Source organism: Babylonia areolata, chromosome 4 (genome assembly GCF_041734735.1).
Source record: "Babylonia areolata isolate BAREFJ2019XMU chromosome 4, ASM4173473v1, whole genome shotgun sequence".
NCBI classification, from domain to species: Eukaryota; Metazoa; Mollusca; class Gastropoda; order Neogastropoda; family Buccinidae; genus Babylonia; species Babylonia areolata.
In genome coordinates this window covers 4414384-4436665 of record NC_134879.1, presented here as the reverse complement: position 1 = coordinate 4436665, position 22282 = coordinate 4414384, and the positions used below count along the sequence as shown (strand labels likewise).

Below are 22282 nucleotides of genomic sequence, written 5' to 3'. Positions count from 1 at the left end.
AGTGCATGAAAATCACAGTCATTCAATGTAAACGCTTAAAAGACATAAAATGCTGAAACGCTAAGTGTGATGAGGACCTTTCGTACAATGATCACAATCATACACATGTAATGATTACATACTTTCACAGTCATTCATCATGAATACAAAAGGAAAATGAAATGCATTGATACAAAGTTCATGCTAATTAATCTCATACAATAATCACAAATTAACCTGTGTGATTATCACAGAAAGAGAACAGATGAAAATATCATACTATAGTTAAAACAGTGACGTACATGATTAAAACCAGTTGTTATTCAACAGTATTTAAAATCAATGTACAATTGTATAATTCACACAAGTCACATAACCTTGCATGTGCATGCACGTGCGCATGTGCGTGTGCGCACACACACACACACACAAGCATCACACAAACACACACATACGCACACACGTACATACATACATACACACAAACATACACGCACACACACACACATACACACACACAACTCCCACCCTCCTCCCCACACACACATGTGTGCACACACATAAATATAGATCTCCCATCACCCATGCACACACACACACACACACACACACACATTATGATACATCATCATCCAAACTGGAAGGGCAGTAGGGGTTAGGGTGGGGAGAGGGGTTAGGAGGGAGGTTCAGAGGCCTTCTTGTCCGTATTATGTTGACTGCAGTGATGCATTTAATTTCAGAGTATACGGCGATACGAGACTTCACGGGCCAAGCTGGAAGGAGAAGAAAGGGCACTGGCAGCACAACTGTCCAACCAGCTGAAAATGAACGATCAGATGAGAATCAGAGGGTGTGTTTTCTGTATTGAATTGGATCTTTTCTTTTTCGTTTTATGTCAAATAGAAACATTTGGTTTAGATAATTTGAATTGTTCAGCTGTACACATGATTCATTCATTTTGCCCATCGCTCCTGGTGGAACATAGGCCATTGACGACCCCTCGCCATCGCACTCTGTTCTGGGCTGTTCTGGCCATTCCACTCCAGTTGGTCCCTTGCTGCTTCAGCTCTGCCTCGGTATCTCGCCTCCAGCTGATGCGAGGCCGGCCTCTCTTCCTCTTTCCCTGGAGGTCAGGGCTTGGCGTGTGATGCTGGACGCTGGCTTCCTGAGGGTGTGTCCGATCCAGCCCCACTTCCTCCGCAGTATCTGCTTGGCCACTGGTTCCTGTCCCGCTCTCTCCCACAGATCTTCGTTCCGGATCTTCTCCTGCCATCGGATCTTGTAGATGCGCCTCAGACAGCTGTACACATGATTACATACACAACAGAGACAAAAGAGCATCAACAAGCTTAAAGCTTATACTGTGCTCATACGTTACACTTCAGTTTTAACATGACAGCTGATGAACGGACGTTATTATCATTTGTATCAAATGACTTATACATAAACAGTAAGTGAAGCAATAAAACAAATGAAAACACAAATAAGTAAAATAATGCAACTGTCAATATTTACATGAAATCAAATTTTCAGTCACCAGAGGTATGGCCTGATGAAAGAGAAACATTAAAAGAACAAGAGAGGCAAGGCCTTCAAGACTCACTTGTGATACACTTTAAAAAAAAATCCAAGCTTTTTATGTATTGAGTATAATTTCAAAATGTAATGTTTAAGATGAGAAAGATCAGTTTAAAGCAAATTAAGTCCCCTAGCATTCATTACAGAGTAATTTCCCTTTTTTACTATCTGCACCAAAACGTTTGCAAAATAAATAAAACTTCCATGCTTAGCAAAAGAAGTTCCTGTTTGAATAAAAAATGATAATAGTGACTGCTCTTGTTTTTGGGTCAGAATATCAGATCAAAGTGCCAAGTTTAGAGAATACAAAAAATATAAATATAACAGTTAATGCAGTTTGCATATAATTAGGCTTCATTTTTTATTTTTTTGTGCCCATCCCAGAGGTGCAATATTGTTTTAAACAAGATGACTGGAAAGAACTGAATTTTTCCTATTTTTATGCCTAATTTGGTGTCAACTGACAAAGTATTTGCAGAGAAAATGTCAATGTTAAAGTTTACCACGAACACACAGACACAGACACAGACACACACACACACACACACACACACACACAGACAACCGAACACCGGGTTAAAACATAGACTCACTTTGTTTACACAAGTGAGTCAAAAAACAGAAACAGAAAGAGAAAATATGATAAAGTGTACTGAGAAATATGAGAAAGGTTTTTTTTTTTTTTTTTTTTAAAGCTTCTCACCAAGGGGGAAAAAAGATACATGAGAAAATTATTTGACAATTTTTGTTATGACTTAAAAAATCAATTTCACCACTGAATGCAAAAAAGATTGTGCAGGGTTTTTAGTACTTTCTCTCTCTGTGTAGTGACACATCAAGGGGCAGGTCTTGTGTTGTGTGACATGAATGTTGATGGGAATATATCCAGCTTCAGGCCATGTAGTTCGCATGCCAGACCACCGGCTCCCCAAGAAACTGCTGTATGGCGAACTCCAACATGGCAAGCGCTCCCATGGAGGCCAAAAGAAGCGCTTCAAAGACACTCTGAAAGCTTCTCTGAAGGCCTTCAACATCAGCCACGACACATGGGAGCTGAATGCAATGGACAGACCAAAGTGACGTTCAGCTGTCCACAAAGGCGCCAAATCCTGTGAGGCCAACAGAATCGCTGCAGCAGAGCAACGCAGACAGGCCAGGAAAAGCAGTGCCAGTAAGTCCCTGACAGCCGCCACCATCCCCTGTCCACACTGTGTCAGAACCTTCCGGGCGTGGATTGGCCTGACCAGTCATCTGCGCACCCACAGAGCCCAACCCACCCACCCCCAGGATGACTAGATGGTCCTCGTCGATCCCGACGGACGAACCACTATCCAGCTTCTTTGTTTTGGAAGCTGGAGGACAAGGGCAGATGGATATATTTAGGGAACATCAGAGAACAGTTTCAGTTTCAGTTTCAGTAGCTCAAGGAGGCGTCACTGCATTCGGACAAATCCATATACGCTACACCACATCTGCCAAGCAGATGCCTGACCAGCAGCGTAACCCAACGCGCTTAGTCAGGCCTTGAGAGAGAGAGAGAGAAAAAAAGGGTAAATGCATAAAAAAAAGAACTACTACTAATAACAATAATATGTATAAGGCGCAAAAACTTGATGAAGTCAACTATAAGCATGCAAAAAAAAAAAAAAAAAAAAATTACACTTAAACACTAACTTATGTAAATACATACAACAATAGCAACAACAAACAAATCACATACACCACTGACAACACTCATCATATATAAGATCGTATCACATTTCTCAATACGTAAATGATACACAGTTCGTGTTACAATACTTCAACACCAATATCATGATACTTAAAAACCACAGTACAATACTAAAAACCAGTCACAAACATGACACTGCCCAAATAAGATCGCAATATTTAAACACCAATGTGCCCACTGCTCCCTCCCTCAGAGAACAAAGAAACTGAACATCAACAAAGCATAGTTCACATCAATTCTTCTTCTTCTTTTACGTTCGTGGGCTGCAACTCCCACGTTCACTCGTATGTACACAAGTGGCCTTTTACATGTATGACTGTTTTTACCCCTGCCATGTAGGCAGCCATACTCCGTTTTTGGGGGTGTGCATGTTGGGTATGTTCTTGTTTCCATAACCCACCGAACACTGACATGGATTACAGGATCTTTAACATGCGTATTTGATCTTCTTCATGTGTATACACATGAAGGGGGTTCAGGCACTAGCAGGTCTGCACATATGTTGACCTGGGAGATTGGAAAAATCTCCACCTTTTACCCACTAGGCGCCGTCACCGAGATTTGAACCCGGGACCCTCAGATTGAAAGTCCAACGCTTTAACCATTCGGCTTTTGCGCCCATCTGTTCACATCAATCGACAAAAGAACTGTCACCAGTTGGCAGCAGGTGAGAACCACCCTCACTCCACCTGAAAAAAAAAAAAAGAAGAAAAAATCTTGAGATGAAACTGAAAGCTTGTGACTGTGATCTGTTAACATTGTCAGTTCTCTTGGTTAAAAAAAAAAGTCCATCCTGATTTTGATCGAGATAGAATCAGACAGTACCTGTCATGCATGCATTGTCTGGATCTCTCAACAGCTAACACTTTGCCTGGCATTTTGCAGAACAGAGATCATGAACGCCAGAATCCAGGAGGAGAGAGGCTTCAAGAAGAAGCAGCAGGAGCTGCTGGATACCATTAAACAGGTGTGTGTGTGAGGGTCTCTCTGTACTCTCTGTCTGGTCTGTTGGATACCATTAAACAGGTGTGTGTGAGGGTCTCTCTGTACTCTCTGTCTGGTCTGTTGGATACCATTAAACAGGTGTGTGTGAGGGTCTCTGTGTACTCTCTGTCTGGTCTGTTGGATACCATTAAACAGGTGTGTGTGAGGGTCTCTGTGTACTCTGTCTGGTCTGTTGGATACCATTAAACAGGTGTGTGTGAGGGTCTCTGTACTCTCTGTCTGGTCTGTTGGATACCATTAAACAGGTGTGTGTGAGGGTCTCTCTGTACTCTCTGTCTGGTCTGTTGGATACCATTAAACAGGTGTGTGTGAGGGTCTCTCTGTACTCTCTGTCTGGTCTGTTGGATACCATTAAACAGGTGTGTGTGTGAGGGTCTCTCTGTACTCTCTGTCTGGTCTGTTGGATACCATTAAACAGGTGTGTGTGAGGGTCTCTCTGTACTCTGTCTGGTCTGTTGGATACCATTAAACAGGTGTGTGTGAGGGTCTCTCTGTACTCTGTCTGGTCTGTTGGATACCATTAAACAGGTGTGTGTGAGGGTCTCTCTGTACTCTCTGTCTGGTCTGTTGGATACCATTAAACAGGTGTGTGTGAGGGTCTCTCTGTACTCTCTGGTCTGCTTGGATACCATTAAACAGGTGTGTGTGAGGGTCTCTCTGTACTCTCTGTCTGGTCTGTTGGATACCATTAAACAGGTGTGTGTGAGGGTCTCTCTGTACTCTGTCTGGTCTGTTGGATACCATTAAACAGGTGTGTGTGAGGGTCTCTCTGTACTCTGTCTGGTCTGTTGGATACCATTAAACAGGTGTGTGTGAGGGTCTCTCTGTACTCTTTCTGGTCTGTTGGATACCATTAAACAGGTGTGTGTGAGGGTCTCTGTACTCTGTCTGGTCTGTTGGATACCATTAAACAGGTGTGTGTGAGGGTCTCTCTGTACTCTGTCTGGTCTGTTGGATACCATTAAACAGGTGTGTGTGAGGGTCTCTCTGTACTCTCTGTCTGGTCTGTTGGATACCATTAAACAGGTGTGTGTGTGAGGGTCTCTGTACTCTGTCTGGTCTGTTGGATACCATTAAACAGGTGTGTGTGAGGGTCTCTCTGTACTCTCTGTCTGGTCTGTTGGATACCATTAAACAGGTGTGTGTGAGGGTCTCTCTGTACTCTCTGTCTGGTCTGTTGGATACCATTAAACAGGTGTGTGTGTGAGGGTCTCTGTACTCTGTCTGGTCTGTTGGATACCATTAAACAGGTGTGTGTGTGAGGGTCTCTCTGTACTCTCTGTCTGGTCTGTTGGATACCATTAAACAGGTGTGTGTGAGGGTCTCTGTACTCTCTGTCTGGTCTGTTGGATACCATTAAACAGGTGTGTGTGAGGGTCTCTGTACTCTGTCTGGTCTGTTGGATACCATTAAACAGGTGTGTGTGAGGGTCTCTGTGTACTCTGTCTGGTCTGTTGGATACCATTAAACAGGTGTGTGTGAGGGTCTCTCTGTACTCTGTCAGGTCTGTTGGATACCATTAAACAGGTGTGTGTGAGGGTCTCTCTGTACTCTGTCTGGTCTGTTGGATACCATTAAACAGGTGTGTGTGAGGGTCTCTCTGTACTCTCTGTCTGGTCTGTTGGATACCATTAAACAGGTGTGTGTGAGGGTCTCTCTGTACTCTGTCTGGTCTGTTGGATACCATTAAACAGGTGTGTGTGAGGGTCTCTCTGTACTCTCTGTCTGGTCTGTTGGATACCATTAAACAGGTGTGTGTGAGGGTCTCTCTGTACTCTCTGTCTGGTCTGTTGGATACCATTAAACAGGTGTGTGTGAGGGTCTCTGTACTCTCTGTCTGGTCTGTTGGATACCATTAAACAGGTGTGTGTGAGGGTCTCTCTGTACTCTCTGTCTGGTCTGTTGGATACCATTAAACAGGTGTGTGTGAGGGTCTCTGTGTACTCTGTCTGGTCTGTTGGATACCATTAAACAGGTGTGTGTGAGGGTCTCTGTACTTCTGTCTGGTCTGTTGGATACCATTAAACAGGTGTGTGTGAGGGTCTCTGTACTCTGTCTGGTCTGTTGGATACCATTAAACAGGTGTGTGTGAGGGTCTCTCTGTACTCTGTCTGGTCTGTTGGATACCATTAAACAGGTGTGTGTGAGGGTCTCTGTACTCTGTCTGGTCTGTTGGATACCATTAAACAGGTGTGTGTGAGGGTCTCTGTACTCTCTGTCTGGTCTGTTGGATACCATTAAACAGGTGTGTGTGAGGGTCTCTCTGTACTCTGTCTGGTCTGTTGGATACCATTAAACAGGTGTGTGTGAGGGTCTCTCTGTACTCTGTCTGGTCTGTTGGATACCATTAAACAGGTGTGTGTGAGGGTCTCTGTACTTCTGTCTGGTCTGTTGGATACCATTAAACAGGTGTGTGTGAGGGTCTCTGTACTCTCTGTCTGGTCTGTTGGATACCATTAAACAGGTGTGTGTGAGGGTCTGTGTACTCTCTGTCTGGTCTGTTGGATACCATTAAACAGGTGTGTGTGAGGGTCTCTCTGTACTCTGTCTGGTCTGTTGGATACCATTAAACAGGTGTGTGTGAGGGTCTCTGTACTTTGTGTCTGGTCTGTTGGATACCATTAAACAGGTGTGTGTGAGGGTCTCTGTACTCTGTCTGGTCTGTTGGATACCATTAAACAGGTGTGTGTGAGGGTCTCTGTGTACTCTCTGTCTGGTCTGTTGGATACCATTAAACAGGTGTGTGTGAGGGTCTCTGTGTACTCTCTGTCTGGTCTGTTGGATACCATTAAACAGGTGTGTGTGAGGGTCTCTGTGTACTCTGTCTGGTCTGTTGGATACCATTAAACAGGTGTGTGTGAGGGTCTCTCTGTACTCTGTCTGGTCTGTTGGATACCATTAAACAGGTGTGTGTGAGGGTCTCTGTACTCTCTGTCTGGTCTGTTGGATACCATTAAACAGGTGTGTGTGAGGGTCTCTGTACTCTCTGTCTGGTCTGTTGGATACCATTAAACAGGTGTGTGTGAGGGTCTCTCTGTACTCTGTCTGGTCTGTTGGATACCATTAAACAGGTGTGTGTGAGGGTCTCTGTGTACTCTGTCTGGTCTGTTGGATACCATTAAACAGGTGTGTGTGAGGGTCTCTCTGTACTCTGTCTGGTCTGTTGGATACCATTAAACAGGTGTGTGTGAGGGTCTGTGTACTCTCTGTCTGGTCTATTGGATACCATTGAAGAGGTGTGAGTGCAGGGTTCTCTGGTGTGAGGCCATGTGGTGACCAAACATTATCGTTTCCTGTGGACTGTGATAGAACTGAAACAGTTTGACAAACCTGGGACTCAGAATGAGTGGAATGGTGGTAATGACATTGAAACTGTGCAGGTGATCAGGCAGCAAGAAATTTAATAATTTGATAAAAAAAGAAAAGAAAAAAAAGAAAAGGTTGTTCATCTTTACAACTTAAAATCAACAACTAGGTAAGGGGCACAACTATTGTTGAACTTCCAGGCGACTTTACTGACAACATTTGAGCTCACTTGGAGCGCTGATGAGCACATGTTTGCAAGTTTTGTTTACATTTGTTATGGGAAATATTAAATAAACTATTCAAATATGTATCCAGCAGTTTTGTGCCTGGCAATATTTTCAAGAATGGTTGTTGGGACTGTTTGCAGGTAAGAATATATCAGCGCACAAATTTTCACTTTTGAGTTTTTAAATCATTTACAAACTATTGCTGCCGAGCTAAAACCTCTCAGTCAGGGAAGGTTTGCACAGGCAGTGCTGAAAGGGTTAAAAACAAGGGTCGGAGACTCAGTTTACCCAGAAGGATTGCTAAAGAGGGAGGAAGATGAAATTGAGAGCAATATCTGTCAGACTATTAATGTTATTCTGAGTACCAGACCGTCTAGTGTTGTCAGCTAAGGCTAGTCAGAAAAGCAGCCAGCTGTGTGAATATGTTGCCATGACTTCTCAGTCTGGAACACAGTTTAACTCACTCAGTACGGCCAGTCCTCTCTTCTCCTCTACACAGACCCCTCGGATGTCCAGTGGGTGTCTGAATAACCCAGTCTTTAGCTTCCGTCGTCAGAATTGTGGTTTTCTTTGTCAACATTCACCTCTTCAGTATAAGAGCCTTCCGCTTGCAATATTTTGATGATGGTAACTGGGGTGAAACGCTGTTAACGTCGTCTCTTTCGCCGTTCGTATGGAGAGAGTTAACAGCTGAATTGGACCAAACGAAATGAATTTTGCTTGCTTTCAGTTTGAAGAGGACATCGTGACAGAGGGTGCCAGATCTAAAGAACTTGAAAAGAAGAAAGTGGAGCTGTTACTGGGTGAGTGAGACCTACCTGACTAGGTTTTGTGTCTGTCTCCGTTCATCGTGTGTGTGTGTGTGTATGTGTGTGTGTGTGTGTGTGTGTGTGTGTGTGTGTGTGTGGAGTGTGTTTGTGTATGTGTGTGTGTGTGTGTTTGTGTGTGCATGTGTGTGTGTGTGTGTGTGTGTGTTTCTGTGTGTGTGTGTGTGTGTGTGTGTGTGTGTTTCTCTCTGTGTGTGTGTGTGTGTGTGTGTGTGTGTGTGTGTGTGTTTCTCTGTGTGTGTGTGTGTGTGTGTGTGTGTGTGTGTATTTCTGTGAGTGGGTATGTGGGTGCGTGGGTGTGTATGTATATTCATGACCTTGAAAACAATGTGTAAAAACAACACACTGCCTTGTAAAATGTATATAATAAAAAGAAAAACAACAACAAAAACCCCCAAAAAGAATGTGTACACAGTTAATTTTGTTGCTGTGCAGACCTGCGAGAGAAAGAGGAAGTGAGGGAAGAGGACGCTGAAAGAGTGGCTGAACTGGACGCCAAGTATGTAGACATCCACATTCTGTGTGCAGGGGTCTGTAATGTCATGTCGGCAAGCTGGTGTTTGTGGTCTGGTTCTTGTGTTGACGAGTGAAGAGTGAACCATGCATTGTGTGTGCAGGGTCACAGATAGGAGGGAGGAGGAAGGTGGCAATAGATGCCTGTCAGCCCACACAGAGTCTAGATTTAAACGAGGTTGCTTTTTCACTGAACCAGGCTAAAGGAATCACAGTACTCGAATACAATGCAACACCATGGTAGAAAAAAGTCCAATGGTCAAAATTTCAGTTTGAAGAAAAACACACCGGTAACTCGGAGTTACATAACAACATACAGAAAATGTATAGTTTCATGGGAAAACATTACCATAATGATTATCATAAGAGGCAAATCATTTCTCTAATCTGCAGATGGAAAATGAATTGTTTTAGGACAAAATATGTCAGTAATGTTTCTTGCATCTGTGGTGCTCACACAACAGCCGATCATATACCATCTTGCGATATGTTAAAGTCTCAAATCCCTGAACTGAAATCATCTTCAGTGTTGACGATCTTCAGCAGTCCATTGCTAATGTATGACTTTTTCAACTCCTTGTTAAATAGTCCAGTTGGTTCGCTGTTATAGTTGTTAGTTTTTCATTAGAAATATGTTATACTGTTATGATTTTTTGTTTATTTTTTAAACAAAACTTAAATCAATAATTTTCACACACACACACACACGCTCACACACACACACACACACACACACACACACACTTTCACTTACACATATGCGTACACAGTAATTCCCCCCCCCCCTCCCCCTCCCCCTCCTCCCACTCGATTTTTTTCTTTCCCTCGTCTAATATCACTTACAGTGAAAAGACGTTAAACTAAAGAACGAATGATACAATGCTCTATACAACGCAATTCCATTACAGTGGAAGGCCTGGATACAAAACAGTGGATTACCCATGGAATCTACTGAAACTTCTATTTGTGATGCAAATGCATTCCATGCAAAACTAAAAGAAATAAAGAAATATCTTAAAAGTAGAAGTAAAAGTACAACTATAGACCTATATGTTTGTGCATTTTGGAAGAGGAAATTTGACTTTTCTTTCAATCATAATACATGGATTTCACCTAGGAAAGCAACAAAAGAAGTACGCTTACATGAATTGCAGTGGAAAATAAGTCGTAATATATCCCCAACAAACATTATTCTAAAAAAAAAATGGAAGTAGTAGACTCAGAAAATTGTTACTACTGTCCTGGTAAAATTGATTTTATTGAACATTTCTTCTATGAGTGCTCATCTGTGAAAATACTTTTGGAAAAACACATAAAATTTGATACTTAGAAATACTGGTAAGTGTATGAAATTAGATCCCACAGACGTTTTATTTGGAATTCAGGATGACAGATATAGCAAATATGATCTTATAGAAATAAACCATATTATTTTGATAGGTAAAATGTGTATCAGTATTGCAAAAAAAACAAAACCCCAAAAGACTGTCTATTTTACAACTGATCTTTGAACAGCAATTCAGTATTAGAAATCGATATATTATATAATACCTTATGAATCTTAAAGAAAAGGGAAAAAGAAAAAGAAATCTATATGTAAGTGGGGGGAAAAAACAACAACAATGACATAGTTATGGAATGCAGGGTATTGCTTTAGATTAGTCACGTTGTTTTTTTTTTATCTGATTGTGTAATTGCTTATGTTCACTGTATTCTTTTTGTTGCTGTTATTTTGTTACTTTTTTTTTTCTTTTCTTTTTTTTTGTTTCTTAATAAATATCTTGAATTGAAATAATGAATTTATATACAAAATAAAATGGTGGTTGACCCAAGAAAGTAAAAAAAACAACAACAAACAACCCCCCCCCCCCCCCCCCCCCCCGACCCCCCAAAAAAACACAGATTCTGTGAGGGTCTGAGTTCCATTCTCAGTCTCGCCCTTTTACCCAAGTTTTTTTTTGACTAGAAAATTAAACTGAGCTTTTATTTGAGAACATATGTTTATTACTCTTGTATAATCAAGTAATCTGCATGTGTGGGGTGGGTAGGGGGTGGATGGGTGCGGGTGTGTGCTGTTTATCTGGTTGTGGTTTTCCGCAATTTATCTTTATTCTTATCTTATCTATTATAATCAATGTGCAATATAGTAGGCTATGCTTATAATTATATTCAAAATAATATTTCTCAATTTTTTCTCCTTTTACATTAAGAGTACTAGTTATTACCTGCAGTGTGTGGATGTATGTATGAAACGGTGTATGTGATTTTTTTTACATTAGTATCTTCGTAATATTCGTAAAAGCTGTTGTTGACTTTTACAGTTATGGTCCCCATGTTGTTTACTTGTCTATGTTGTGATAATCCACCTGACCAAATTTCTCCAGTTGGAGATAATAAAGTTATTCTTATTCTTATTCTTAGACTGAGCGTCTAGTCATTTGGGTGAGATGGGTCAAGGTTCCTTGATCAGCACGCACTTAGTGCACTGAAAAAGAACCCACTGCAACGTAAATGTTGTCCTGTGGCAAAACTATGTAGGGGGAATCCACTCTGATAGGCACACAAATATATATGCATGCATTCCAGGCCTGACATAAGCAGGTAGGGTTATGGCTGCTGGTCGGGCATCTGCTGAGCAGATGTGGTGTAGTGTATATGGATATTTTCTGAATGCAAAGGTGTCTCCTTAAGAAACTGAAAGTGAGACATGATTGAGTTTCTAAGAACTGCTTGACACACTGAACATAATAATAATAATGATAATAATAATAATGGTATTTATATAGCGCTGAATCTTGTGCAGAGACAAATCAAAGCGCTTTCGCACCAGTCATTCACACGCATGCATAACTCTAAAACTGTAGAAACTAAAGACAAGAAATGGCAGGCAAGGGAGGATATTTTGGGAAGAGGTGGGTTTTAAGGCCAGACTTGAAAGAGCTGAGTGTGGAGACTTGACGAAGCGAAAGAGGAAGTTCATTCCAATCGCAGGGTCCAGAGACAGAGAAAGAACATGGACAAAGTTACTTTTATTTTGGGGGGTGTGGCAGGGGTGTGGGCGTGGTGGTGTCTTGTTTTTGTTCCCCAGCGGATGTCACAGGAAGGGAAAGCATGTCCAGGCTGTGATTCACACATGCTCTGAGCCGGCTTTTTTACTTGTGGCTATTTTTCTCATCCCAAGGGAAGGAATCTATTCTGTATTATCAGTGATGATGTATATCCATACGATGACATCTTTAGACAAATAACATCTCAGTGAGTTTCCCAAGCTTGTTTTTTTTCCCCCATGACTCTGCATCTGCATTTACCTTAGCATTATAAGCCTTAGAAATTTTAGAGAGGTGTTGGTATTGATTTAGAGAGGTGTTGGTATTGATATAGGAAAGTTGAAAAACACCACCAACAACAACTACACAATGAATGTCTTGAAGGCTACCAAGCTTGCCTTTGCCAGTGTGATTGTCTTTATTCAGATCTGACAGACAGTGCAGTGGATGCATGGTTAGGGTGCTGGATTCTCAAATGGGTTTCCTGAGTTTGATTCCCAGATTTGACGCTCCTGGTGGGTTAAGGTTGTAGATTATTCTGCTGTCCCATGTCAGAATGTGTGCAGACCTGCTAGGGCCTGAACCCCCCTTCTTATGTATACACATGCAGAAGACAAAATACACACATTGAGGATCCTGTAACCCATGTCAGAGTTTGACGGGTGATGGAAACAAGAACATGCCCAGCATGCACCCCCTGTCCCCCCTGAAAATAGAGAATGGCTGCCTATATGGCAGGGTAAAAACAGCCTAACATGTATAAAGCCCGCTCGTGCATATCGGTGAGCTCACAAACTCAGAAGAAGATGATACCTGAATGTGTGTGTGTGTGTGTGTGTGTGTGTGTGTGTGTGTGTGATGCCAGTCTACAGGTAGCCAAAGAAGCTCTGAATGCCAAAGCTGAAGAGGTGGGTGCCATGCAGACGGAGAATGTGGACATGTCGGAGCAGATCGAAGCGCTGGCTGAGTCCCACAAGTAAGTTCAGAACCAAATTGTGCCTTCTGTTTCATTCATGTTTTCAGTGAAAGAGGATGTTAAAGGATATTAGTGGCATTGAACACTGTTTTTTTCTCAAATCATACTTTCTCTGATGTAGAAAATTTTGTCTCTGATTATTGTTTCTGTATTTTTGAGTCAGAATGGTGTGTAGAATGGGAAATTTTGACAAATTTGGTGACATTGAACAGTGTTATATTTCATTTTCATTACTTTGTGTTAGATAGAAGTTTGGAATATTGGTGGCATTCAACAGTGTTTCTGTTTTAATGCACATATGTATTATATATTCTGTGAAAATGGGAGATTTCCAGTGATGATGACAGAGAACCGTTTCTTCAGTAAAATGGGAAATTTGGAATGTTGGGGGACACTAAACAATGTTTACTTTTTGATGCACGTTTTCTGTAAAATGAGGAATTTAGAGTATCAGTGGGATAAAACATTTTTTTCTTTTTTTGACACATGTTTTCTGTAAAATAAGGAATTTAGAATATGAGTGGTATAAAACATTGTTTCCTTTTTTTGGCGCATGTTTTCTGTAAAATAAGGAATTTAGAATATGAGTGGTATAAAACATTGTTTCCTTTTTTTGACGCATGTTTTCTGTAAAATAAGGAATTTAGAATATCAGTGGTATAAAACATTGTTTCCTTTTTTTGGCGCATGTTTTCAATGAAATGTGAACTTTGGAACAGTGATAGTACGTAGCAGTGTTGTGGGTTCTTTTATATTTCGTGTGAAACGGGAAATTTGGAAGTTTGGTGGTGGCACTGAACAGTGTTTCCATTTTAATGTACATTTTTCTGTAAAATGGACAGTGTTGAACCTTGATGAGAATAAGTGGGATGCTCACACGGACATGTTAGGAGAAGACTGGATGAGACTGTGCCTTTGGTGGGGAGATACTGTGTCTGTGGGACTCTGACAAACGAGGCAAGGAGAAGTTGATGACGGGCGCAATAGCCGAGTGGTTAAAGCGTTGGACTGTCGATCTGAGGGTCCCGGGTTTGAATCACGGTGACGGCGCCTGGTGGGTAAAGGGTGGAGATTTTTACGATCTCCCAGGTCAACATATGTGCAGACCTGCTGGTGCCTGAACCCCCTTCGTGTGTATATGCAAACAGAAGATCACATACGCACGTTAAAGATCCTGTAATCCATGTCAGCGTTCGGTGGGTTATGGAAACAAGAACATACCCAGCATGCACACCCCCGAAAACGGAGTATGGCTGCCTATATGGCGGGGTAAAAACGGTCATACACGTAAAAGCCCACTCGTGTGCATAAGAGTGAACACAGAAGAAGAAGAAGAAGAAGAAGAAGAAGTTGATAATTTTCATCTTCTCCTCATTTCTTGTGTGGATACCATTTCCACTGCATTGCTTATACAAGAATTATTCTTCAGCTTGCGTGTGTGGGAGGGGTTTGGGGCAGGGGGGATGTTGTGGGGGTTAATGTCTGTGTGCATGTTTGTGTGTGTGTGTGTGTGTGTGTGTGTGTTTTACTTGCAAGTGTTTGAGTATGTGTCCATTTGTGTATGTGTGTTTGTGTGTGTGTGTGCGTGCGTGCGTGCGCAAATGTAACAGACTAAGATGTTTCAATTTTTCCATGACACCATCAAGTTCATGTGTACTGTCAATGACAGTCACCCACCAAAGAATTTGGTTTGCTGACCCGATGATTCTTCAACTGAGTTGATGTACCTGTGCACATACGTCCACAGGTTTGCCTTCATCGCAGCTGCAGAAGAAGCTAACTTTGGCACTAGCAACAGCAGGACAGACTTTTCTTTATACGATCCAGCAAACTTTGATCCGTATGTCTTGAGTGGGATGTGTGAAGGGGCTCATCTCATTTTTCTTCTTTTTGTTCCATAAAACTTTTCTTATCTAAAGCTGCAGACTTCACCCAAAAGGGAAAAAAAGAGAGAAAAAAAAGCAACTAAAGCTTGAAGTAGCTGAACTTATAGATGAGTTGATGAGTTTTAACAAAAGTAAACATTAACAGCAGAAATGATGGTAAATGCAAAAAGGGATGATTTTTTTTTAATTTCTGTTTTTTTGTTTTTGTTTTTGTTTTTTTTGTTTTGTTTTTTGAAACAAGCTATGTCAGGAAATCCTGTTGAAACCAACCTGAAGATGATTGTAGTGTAAAGATAGGCCACATTTAGAAACAAACAAGGCATTCCTGCTTACGGGAAAAACAAAAAAGCCAAGAAATAGATTTGTAATTAGAAAGACATGCACATTCTTTGACACACACTGACAAACAGGATATACTGTTTTTTTGCTTAACTGTGATGTGATTTCTGAGTGGAGATTTTCGGGAGTTTTCTGGATTTATTCTTTTTATTTTTTTTTTTAAATTTATATGTGTGCCAGTTGGTGGTTACAGTCTGCAAACCCATGGCTTGAAACTGTGTGTCTCTGTCCTGTTTAGACCTAGGTGAATATAATCAACTTTTCTTTTATCGTTGTTTAATATGTAATATTGCTTTCTGTCCCCGTCATTAGATCCAGCTTCTGAGAATGAGATTAACTGAGTTTATTGGAATAACTTCTTTCTTAGTCTTTTTTATTCTTTTTATTTTATTTTATTTTATTTTTTATAGGTAATATAGATCCAGATTCTGAGGATGAAGTTAAATGAGTTTATTTGAATTACTTCTTTTGTAGTATCATTTTCAAAATTGAATTTCATGGAGGAGTTTTGTTTTTATTCATTTTCTAACTCTGTCATTTACATACATGCGACCTGACAGGTGTAGGCTGCCTAGCCATGTAGCCTGAGGTCGTGTGTCTTTGCCCTGTTTAGAACTAGGTGACCATACCAAGCTTGTGTTATTGTTGGATATTTAAAGCCCCTTAACGCTCAACCCTCCCTCCCTCCCCACACCCCACCACCCAATCGCCCAGCTAAAGGTCCAGCTTGTAAGGATGAGCTTAACCAACTTTAGCATAGTCTGAGGTGTTTTTTTTTGTTTTTGTTTTGTGTGTGTGGGGTGGGGAATGGTGTGAGATGGCTGTGGAGAACTGACAAAGTGTGGCGTTGTGTGTGGTGGACATCAGAATGTGTGGTAGACAGACACGGCGTGGGCCCTTTGTGAGATTCAGGTTTTGGGAATTTTTGCGTCTGTTAATCAATAAAATGTGGTGGTTGATTCGCTCGACTAATATGAATTCAGACTCAGACTAATGCAAACAGGAGGCTTGGAGTTGATGACAACTCCCCCTGAGCCTTTTGTGGAAATATTTATTGGGTTCTTTTACTTGCCCTTCAAGACTGGTTACTGGGAGAAAGAAACCCAGTTGTTATCAGTTTTTTGTTTGTTTGTTTTTATTTATTTTTTTTTCCTTTATTTTATTATTATTATTATTATTTATTTTTTTTTTTCAAGGCCTGACTAAGCGCGTTGGGTTACGCTGCTGGTCAGGCATCTGCTTGGCAGATGTGGTGTAGCGTATATATTGATTTGTCCGAACGCAGTGACGCCTCCTTGAGCTACTGAAACTGAAACTGAAACTGTTTGTTTTTAGTTTTGTTATATCAGATCCCCCTCTCTCTCCCCTCCCTCAGTGCCCTAATCTTCCTGTTTTCCACTCAGGTTTTCGTGCTCTCCTCTGTTTTGTTCCACCATTTCCACCCCCTCCCCTCGTTTTGTTTCTTTTTTCTAAAGTCCTGATGTTTTCCTGACAGAATTTGTTGCCAGTTCTTTCCCGTCTTTGATTATTGTCATGTTGAAATCAGTTGTTCTCCATTGTTTTTTGTTTTTTGTTTATTTATTTATTTTTTTTATCATGTATGCTGCTGATGCAATACCAAAATTGTTGTGGATATTAAAGATTTGTGTCACTTAGGTGACGTCACCTTTCTTGGATACCAGAGTTGTATATCTGGAGAAGTCCTTGTGGGATGAAGAAGTACAGATTTTTTTACCCCAAGGATCTGCTTTTCTTTTGATTAAAAAAACAACAGCCCCCAAAAAAAACAACAACTCAAGTTTACTGGCAGGAACCCAGTTACAAATATTGCAGAAATTTATAACTACTTTTATTCATTCTGTTGTGTAATGCTTGTGTGCATGCGTGTGCATGTGCGTGTGCGTATGTGTGTGTGTGTGTGTGTGTGTGTGTATGAGAGAGAGAGAGAGAGAGAGAGAGAGAGAGAGAGAGAGAGAGAGGAAGGAGGAGGTGAGCATTTGGATGTTCGTAGAGAAAAGATTTAGGTAGGTATACATATATATTTAGAACTGGAAAACTGCTGACATTATTTTGTCATTTCTCAATACAATACAATACAATACAATACAATACAATACAATACAGTGCATCTTTACTAATCCTATTGGAAGAGCCAGTATTGACCAACAAATAATAACTATTTACGTGAATGTCAGGATGTTAAAGAAAGAAATATAAGAAACTTGTTGTGAATGTACATGGACAAACACTGCGTGTCCAGAACACTGCACGTGTGTGAGAAACCTGTGAATCTCACCTGGTGAGGCATGAACACGCTCGGAACAGCACACAGTTCACCTTGTGCGCACAAATGTTTTGGCCAAACACACTTTTCATCAGTGGAGCATTGTGAAGCTGTGCACTGTTCTTGTTCCCTTCCCTCTCTCTGTCCTGCAGGGCGGTGCTGGCTCAGCTGAACAAGCAGATCGAGGAGTACAGGGAGCAGCTGTCTAAAGAGCGCAAAGAAAGGTGAGACGCTTGCTCTTTGGTGAAGATAAGATTCTCGGATTCCGGAAAACATCATTACGCAGCTTTGAGTTTGTCAGTTCACTCACAGCCTGTCCTGTGTCAGTTTTTGCTGAGGGAGATGAGTTGATGATGCAGAACAGTGTTTCATTTCAAAGAATCTGGATGACCTTATTATTGTCACGATGATGATGATGTCGATGACGACGATTATGATGGTGATATTGGCTGGCTGGAGGTGCAGGCAAATGAAGGACGGTGTTTCCAAGAACCTGGATGGCCTGGTTATTATTAGCATTATGTTGGTGGTGATGATGATGACGATGATGATGATGGCGACGATGATGATGATGATGATGACGATGATGATGATGATAATGTTGACGATGATATCGATGATGATGATGACAATGATGATGACAATAATGATTATGACAATGATGTTGATGAGGATGACAGTGATGATGACAATAATGACAGTGATGATGACGATGATGATGACAATGATATGATGATGACCCTGTCAGGTTGGACGTGCAGGCGATGAAGAACAATGTGTCCAAGAACCTTGACAACCTCATTATTATTATCATTATGTTGATGATGATGATGATGATGACGATGATGACAACGATGATGGTGATGACCCTGTCAGTGCAGGCAATGAAGGACAATGTGTCCAAGAACCTGGATGACCTGGTTATTATTATCATTATGATGATGATGATGATGATGATGATGACGATGACAAAAAAAGGGTATAAGATTACTAAAAATGACATGCGCGCACGCACGCACACACACACACACACACACACACACACACACGTTAAGACCATAAGGTATTGTACAACATTAATGACGATGATGATGACGATGATGATGGTGATGATGACCATGTCAGTGCGGGCGATGGACAATGTGTCCAAGAACCTGGACGACCTCATAATTATTATCATTATTTTGATGATGATGATGATGACGACAATGATGATGACGACGATGAAGATGATGGTGATAATGATAATGACAGCGATGACGATGATGATGATGATGATGATGATGATGATGATATTGTCAGGCTGGAGGTGCAGGCGATGAAGGACAATGTGTCCAAGAACCTGGACGACCTGAAGACGGAGAACCAGTTCTTCATGTCGGAGATGACCAACGTGGTTCAGGACGGGAAGAAGAAACACCAGGACCTGTCCAACGAGGTAGGGAGGGTGGTGATGGGGTCTTCGTGTGTGTGTGTGTGTGTGTGTGTGTGTGTGTCCAACGAGGTAGGGAGGGCGGTGATGGGGTCTTCGTGTGTGTGTGTGTGTGTGTGTGTGTGTGTGTGTAGTGTGGTGGTGTGGCGTGTTGGGGTGAGGTGTGGTGTTTGTGTGTGTGTGTGTGTGTGTGTGTGTGTAAGTGTTTTGTGTTTGCATGTGTGTTTATGGGGGGGAGGGGGTGCGGGGTGCGTGGGAGGGGGTAGGGGGGAGAGGGGGGGAAAGGGGGGGAATGGTGGGGGGGAAGTGGTGTGTGTGTGTGTGTGTAAGAATATGTGTGTTAGAATGTGTGTGTGTGTGTGTGTGTGTTTGAATGTGTGTGTGTATGTGTGAATGTGTGTGTGTCTGTGTGTCTCTGTGTCTGTAAGTATGAGTGAATTTCCAACTCACACCTCAGTAAGCTATGTCCCTCATGCTGTTGTGTGTGTGCGTGTGTTTGTTTGTTCGTGTTAAGTGCATGCATGTGTGTGTCTGTTAAGTGTGTTTGTGTGAATTTCTGGCTCCGACCCGCGTCAATAACTCATGTCACTTGTGTGTTGGTATTCTGTGTTAAGCGTATGTGTGTGTGTGTGTGTGTGTGTGTGTGTGTGTGTGTGTGTGAATTTCTGGCTTACACACCCAGTCAGTAACCCATGTCACTCCTGTGCTGTTGCTGTGTGCTGTGCTGTGTGCTGTGTGCAGGGTATGATGCTTCAGAAGGCCCTGAAGGTGGATGAGGAGGAGATCAGCGTGTTGGAGGACAGTCTGAACAAGGCCCAGAAGAAGTACCAGAGCATGTTTGATGACTATCAGAAGAGAACGGATATGATGGAGGTGGGTTTGTGGTAGTATGTAGTGTGCGTGTGGAGGGGTGTGTGTGTGTGTTGAGGGTGTGTGTGTTTGTAGGTGTGTGTGGAGGGGTGTGTGTGTGTGTGTGTGGAGGGGGGTGTGTGTGTGGAGGTGTGTGTGTGTGTGTGTGTGTGTGTATGTGGAGGGGTGTGTGTGTGTGTGTGTGTGTGTGTGTAGGTGTGTGTGTGTGTGTGTGTGTGTGTGTGTGTGTGGTATTTGTAGGTGTGTGTGTGTGTGTGTGTGTGTGTGTGTGTGTGTGTGGTGTTTGTAGGTGTATGTGTGTGTGTGTGTGTGTGTGGTGTGTGTAGGTGTGTGTGTGTGTGTGTGTGTGTGCTCACTTACTTGGGGGAACTTTTCTTTTTTCAAATTGTTTTTGAGTATTTGTCCATTTGCATAGTTGATCACAACACAAATGCTTATTATCAGTTCATTTTGATATGTCCTTTGAGACTATAATATGACTTGGAAATGTAGTGAAATGATTCAAAAGAAATATTCATTATCTTTCAGAAAGCATTTCAGATTTGGAGATCCTTTGACTTCTGTGCACCATGTGAATGTCATTAAAGTGATGATTTGTGCTACTGTTTTTTTTTCTTTTTTGCAGGTTGGGTCTTTTGAAATCGACAAGCAATGAAGATGTCTTTAAAAGCTGGTGTTTTCACAGGGGTTTGGGTTGCTGATTTGTTGACCACAGCCATATTTCATTTCCAGAAATGGTCTGCGTTGTTTTGTGAATGTGTGTGTGTGTGTGTGTGTGTGTGTGTGTGTGTGTGTGTGTGTGTGTGTGTGTGTGTGTGTGTGTGTGTCTGTGTCTGTGTGTGTGTATGCATGCATACATACAAGTTTCTGAAATCTTCTGAATAGTGGTTTTGATTCTAAGAATCTTTAATCATTCATATTTTGATGATTGCTATGCATTTACCCAGACAGTTTCTCAGGCACTAGCGGGTCTGCACAAACATTACTTGGGAAATCGGATGAAAGAAAAAAAAAATCTCCATCCCTTCACCCTAAGCTCATGCTGAAACTGGAACCACATAATTATACTTGCACAATAGCCGAGTGGTTAAAGCATTGGACTTTTCAGCCTGAGGGTCCCGGGATTCGAATCTCGGTAATGGCGCCTGGTGGGTAAAGGTCAGCATTTGTGGAGACCTGCTGCTGCCTGAACCCCCGTCGTGTGTTTATGCGCGCAGAAGATAATAATAATAATAATAATAATGGATACTTATTTCACACACTATCCAGAAATCTGCTCTAGGTGCTTTACAGAAACGCTTTTGTTAACATAAAACATTACATCTATGTTACACACACACACACACCAAAATGTGACTACACACACACACACACACACACACACACACACACACACACACTGCATACATACATTTTAACATAGATGTGTATCTAACAGCTACCCTAACACATGCGCACACATAGGCAGGCACAAACTTATATAAACACACGCACACACAATACACATTCATATACATGCATGTAGTTATGTACACATACCTATGTGTACACACATAGTCAAGCACAGCTAACGCAAAGGAAGTGGACCTGCCACAAATGAACTTACTGCTGAGGGAAAAGGTGAGTTTTGAGACGAGATTTAAAAGATGCGAGGGAATCAGAATGACGGAGGTTATCAGGGAGCTTGTTCCACGTCTTTGGCGATTGAAAAGATCCAATACTCATGTCAGAGATCCTGTGAAGCGTGTCAGCATTCGGTAGGTAATGGAAACAAGAAACATACACAGCATGCACACAGCTGAAAACGGAGTATGGCTGCCTACATGGCGGTGTAAATTAACAAAGCGGTCATGGACATAGAATATTACATGTCTGGTTGAGTATGCATGCGTGACATAAACCTGACTGAATGACGCAGGAAACGAATGATGAGCACCCGATGGCAGCTGTCAGTTGGCTCAACCTAGGTGGGCAGCCTGTTGTGTAGATGACCCCGGGTTTGTAAAGCGCTTAGATCTTGGTCTCAGACTGAGGATAGGCGCCATAAGTCATGCTGAAACTGGAACCACATTCCTCTGGTGTAGGGCTTTTTGCTGCACTTACTGTATGCTTGTATTCATTATCCATTCAGGGCTCAAAACTAAGGTCTTACATTTTCAAATTTGAAGGATTCAGTGAGGAGGCCACCTTCTTCTGTGTGCGTGTGTGTGATTTGTTTGTTTTTCCTCAGGTCAGTCAGACTACTGAGTGGGGTCTTGCTGTTTTAGTTGGAGCTCACAAA

General features: G+C 41.8%; 1 protein-coding gene across 2 annotated transcripts in view; it reads left to right on the top strand.

The window, feature by feature from the left end:
- Window positions 1-22282, top strand: part of LOC143280791 (uncharacterized) — a 70922-nt gene that overhangs the window by 16294 nt on the left and 32346 nt on the right. For both annotated transcript variants that reach the window (XM_076585472.1, XM_076585473.1), the window contains exons 10-17: window positions 720-829; window positions 4175-4256; window positions 8558-8630; window positions 9090-9153; window positions 13080-13190; window positions 17852-17923; window positions 19002-19137; window positions 19873-20004. In XM_076585472.1, coding sequence (XP_076441587.1) covers window positions 720-829; window positions 4175-4256; window positions 8558-8630; window positions 9090-9153; window positions 13080-13190; window positions 17852-17923; window positions 19002-19137; window positions 19873-20004 — 780 coding nt within the window. The remainder of the gene's footprint in view (window positions 1-719; window positions 830-4174; window positions 4257-8557; window positions 8631-9089; window positions 9154-13079; window positions 13191-17851; window positions 17924-19001; window positions 19138-19872; window positions 20005-22282) is intronic.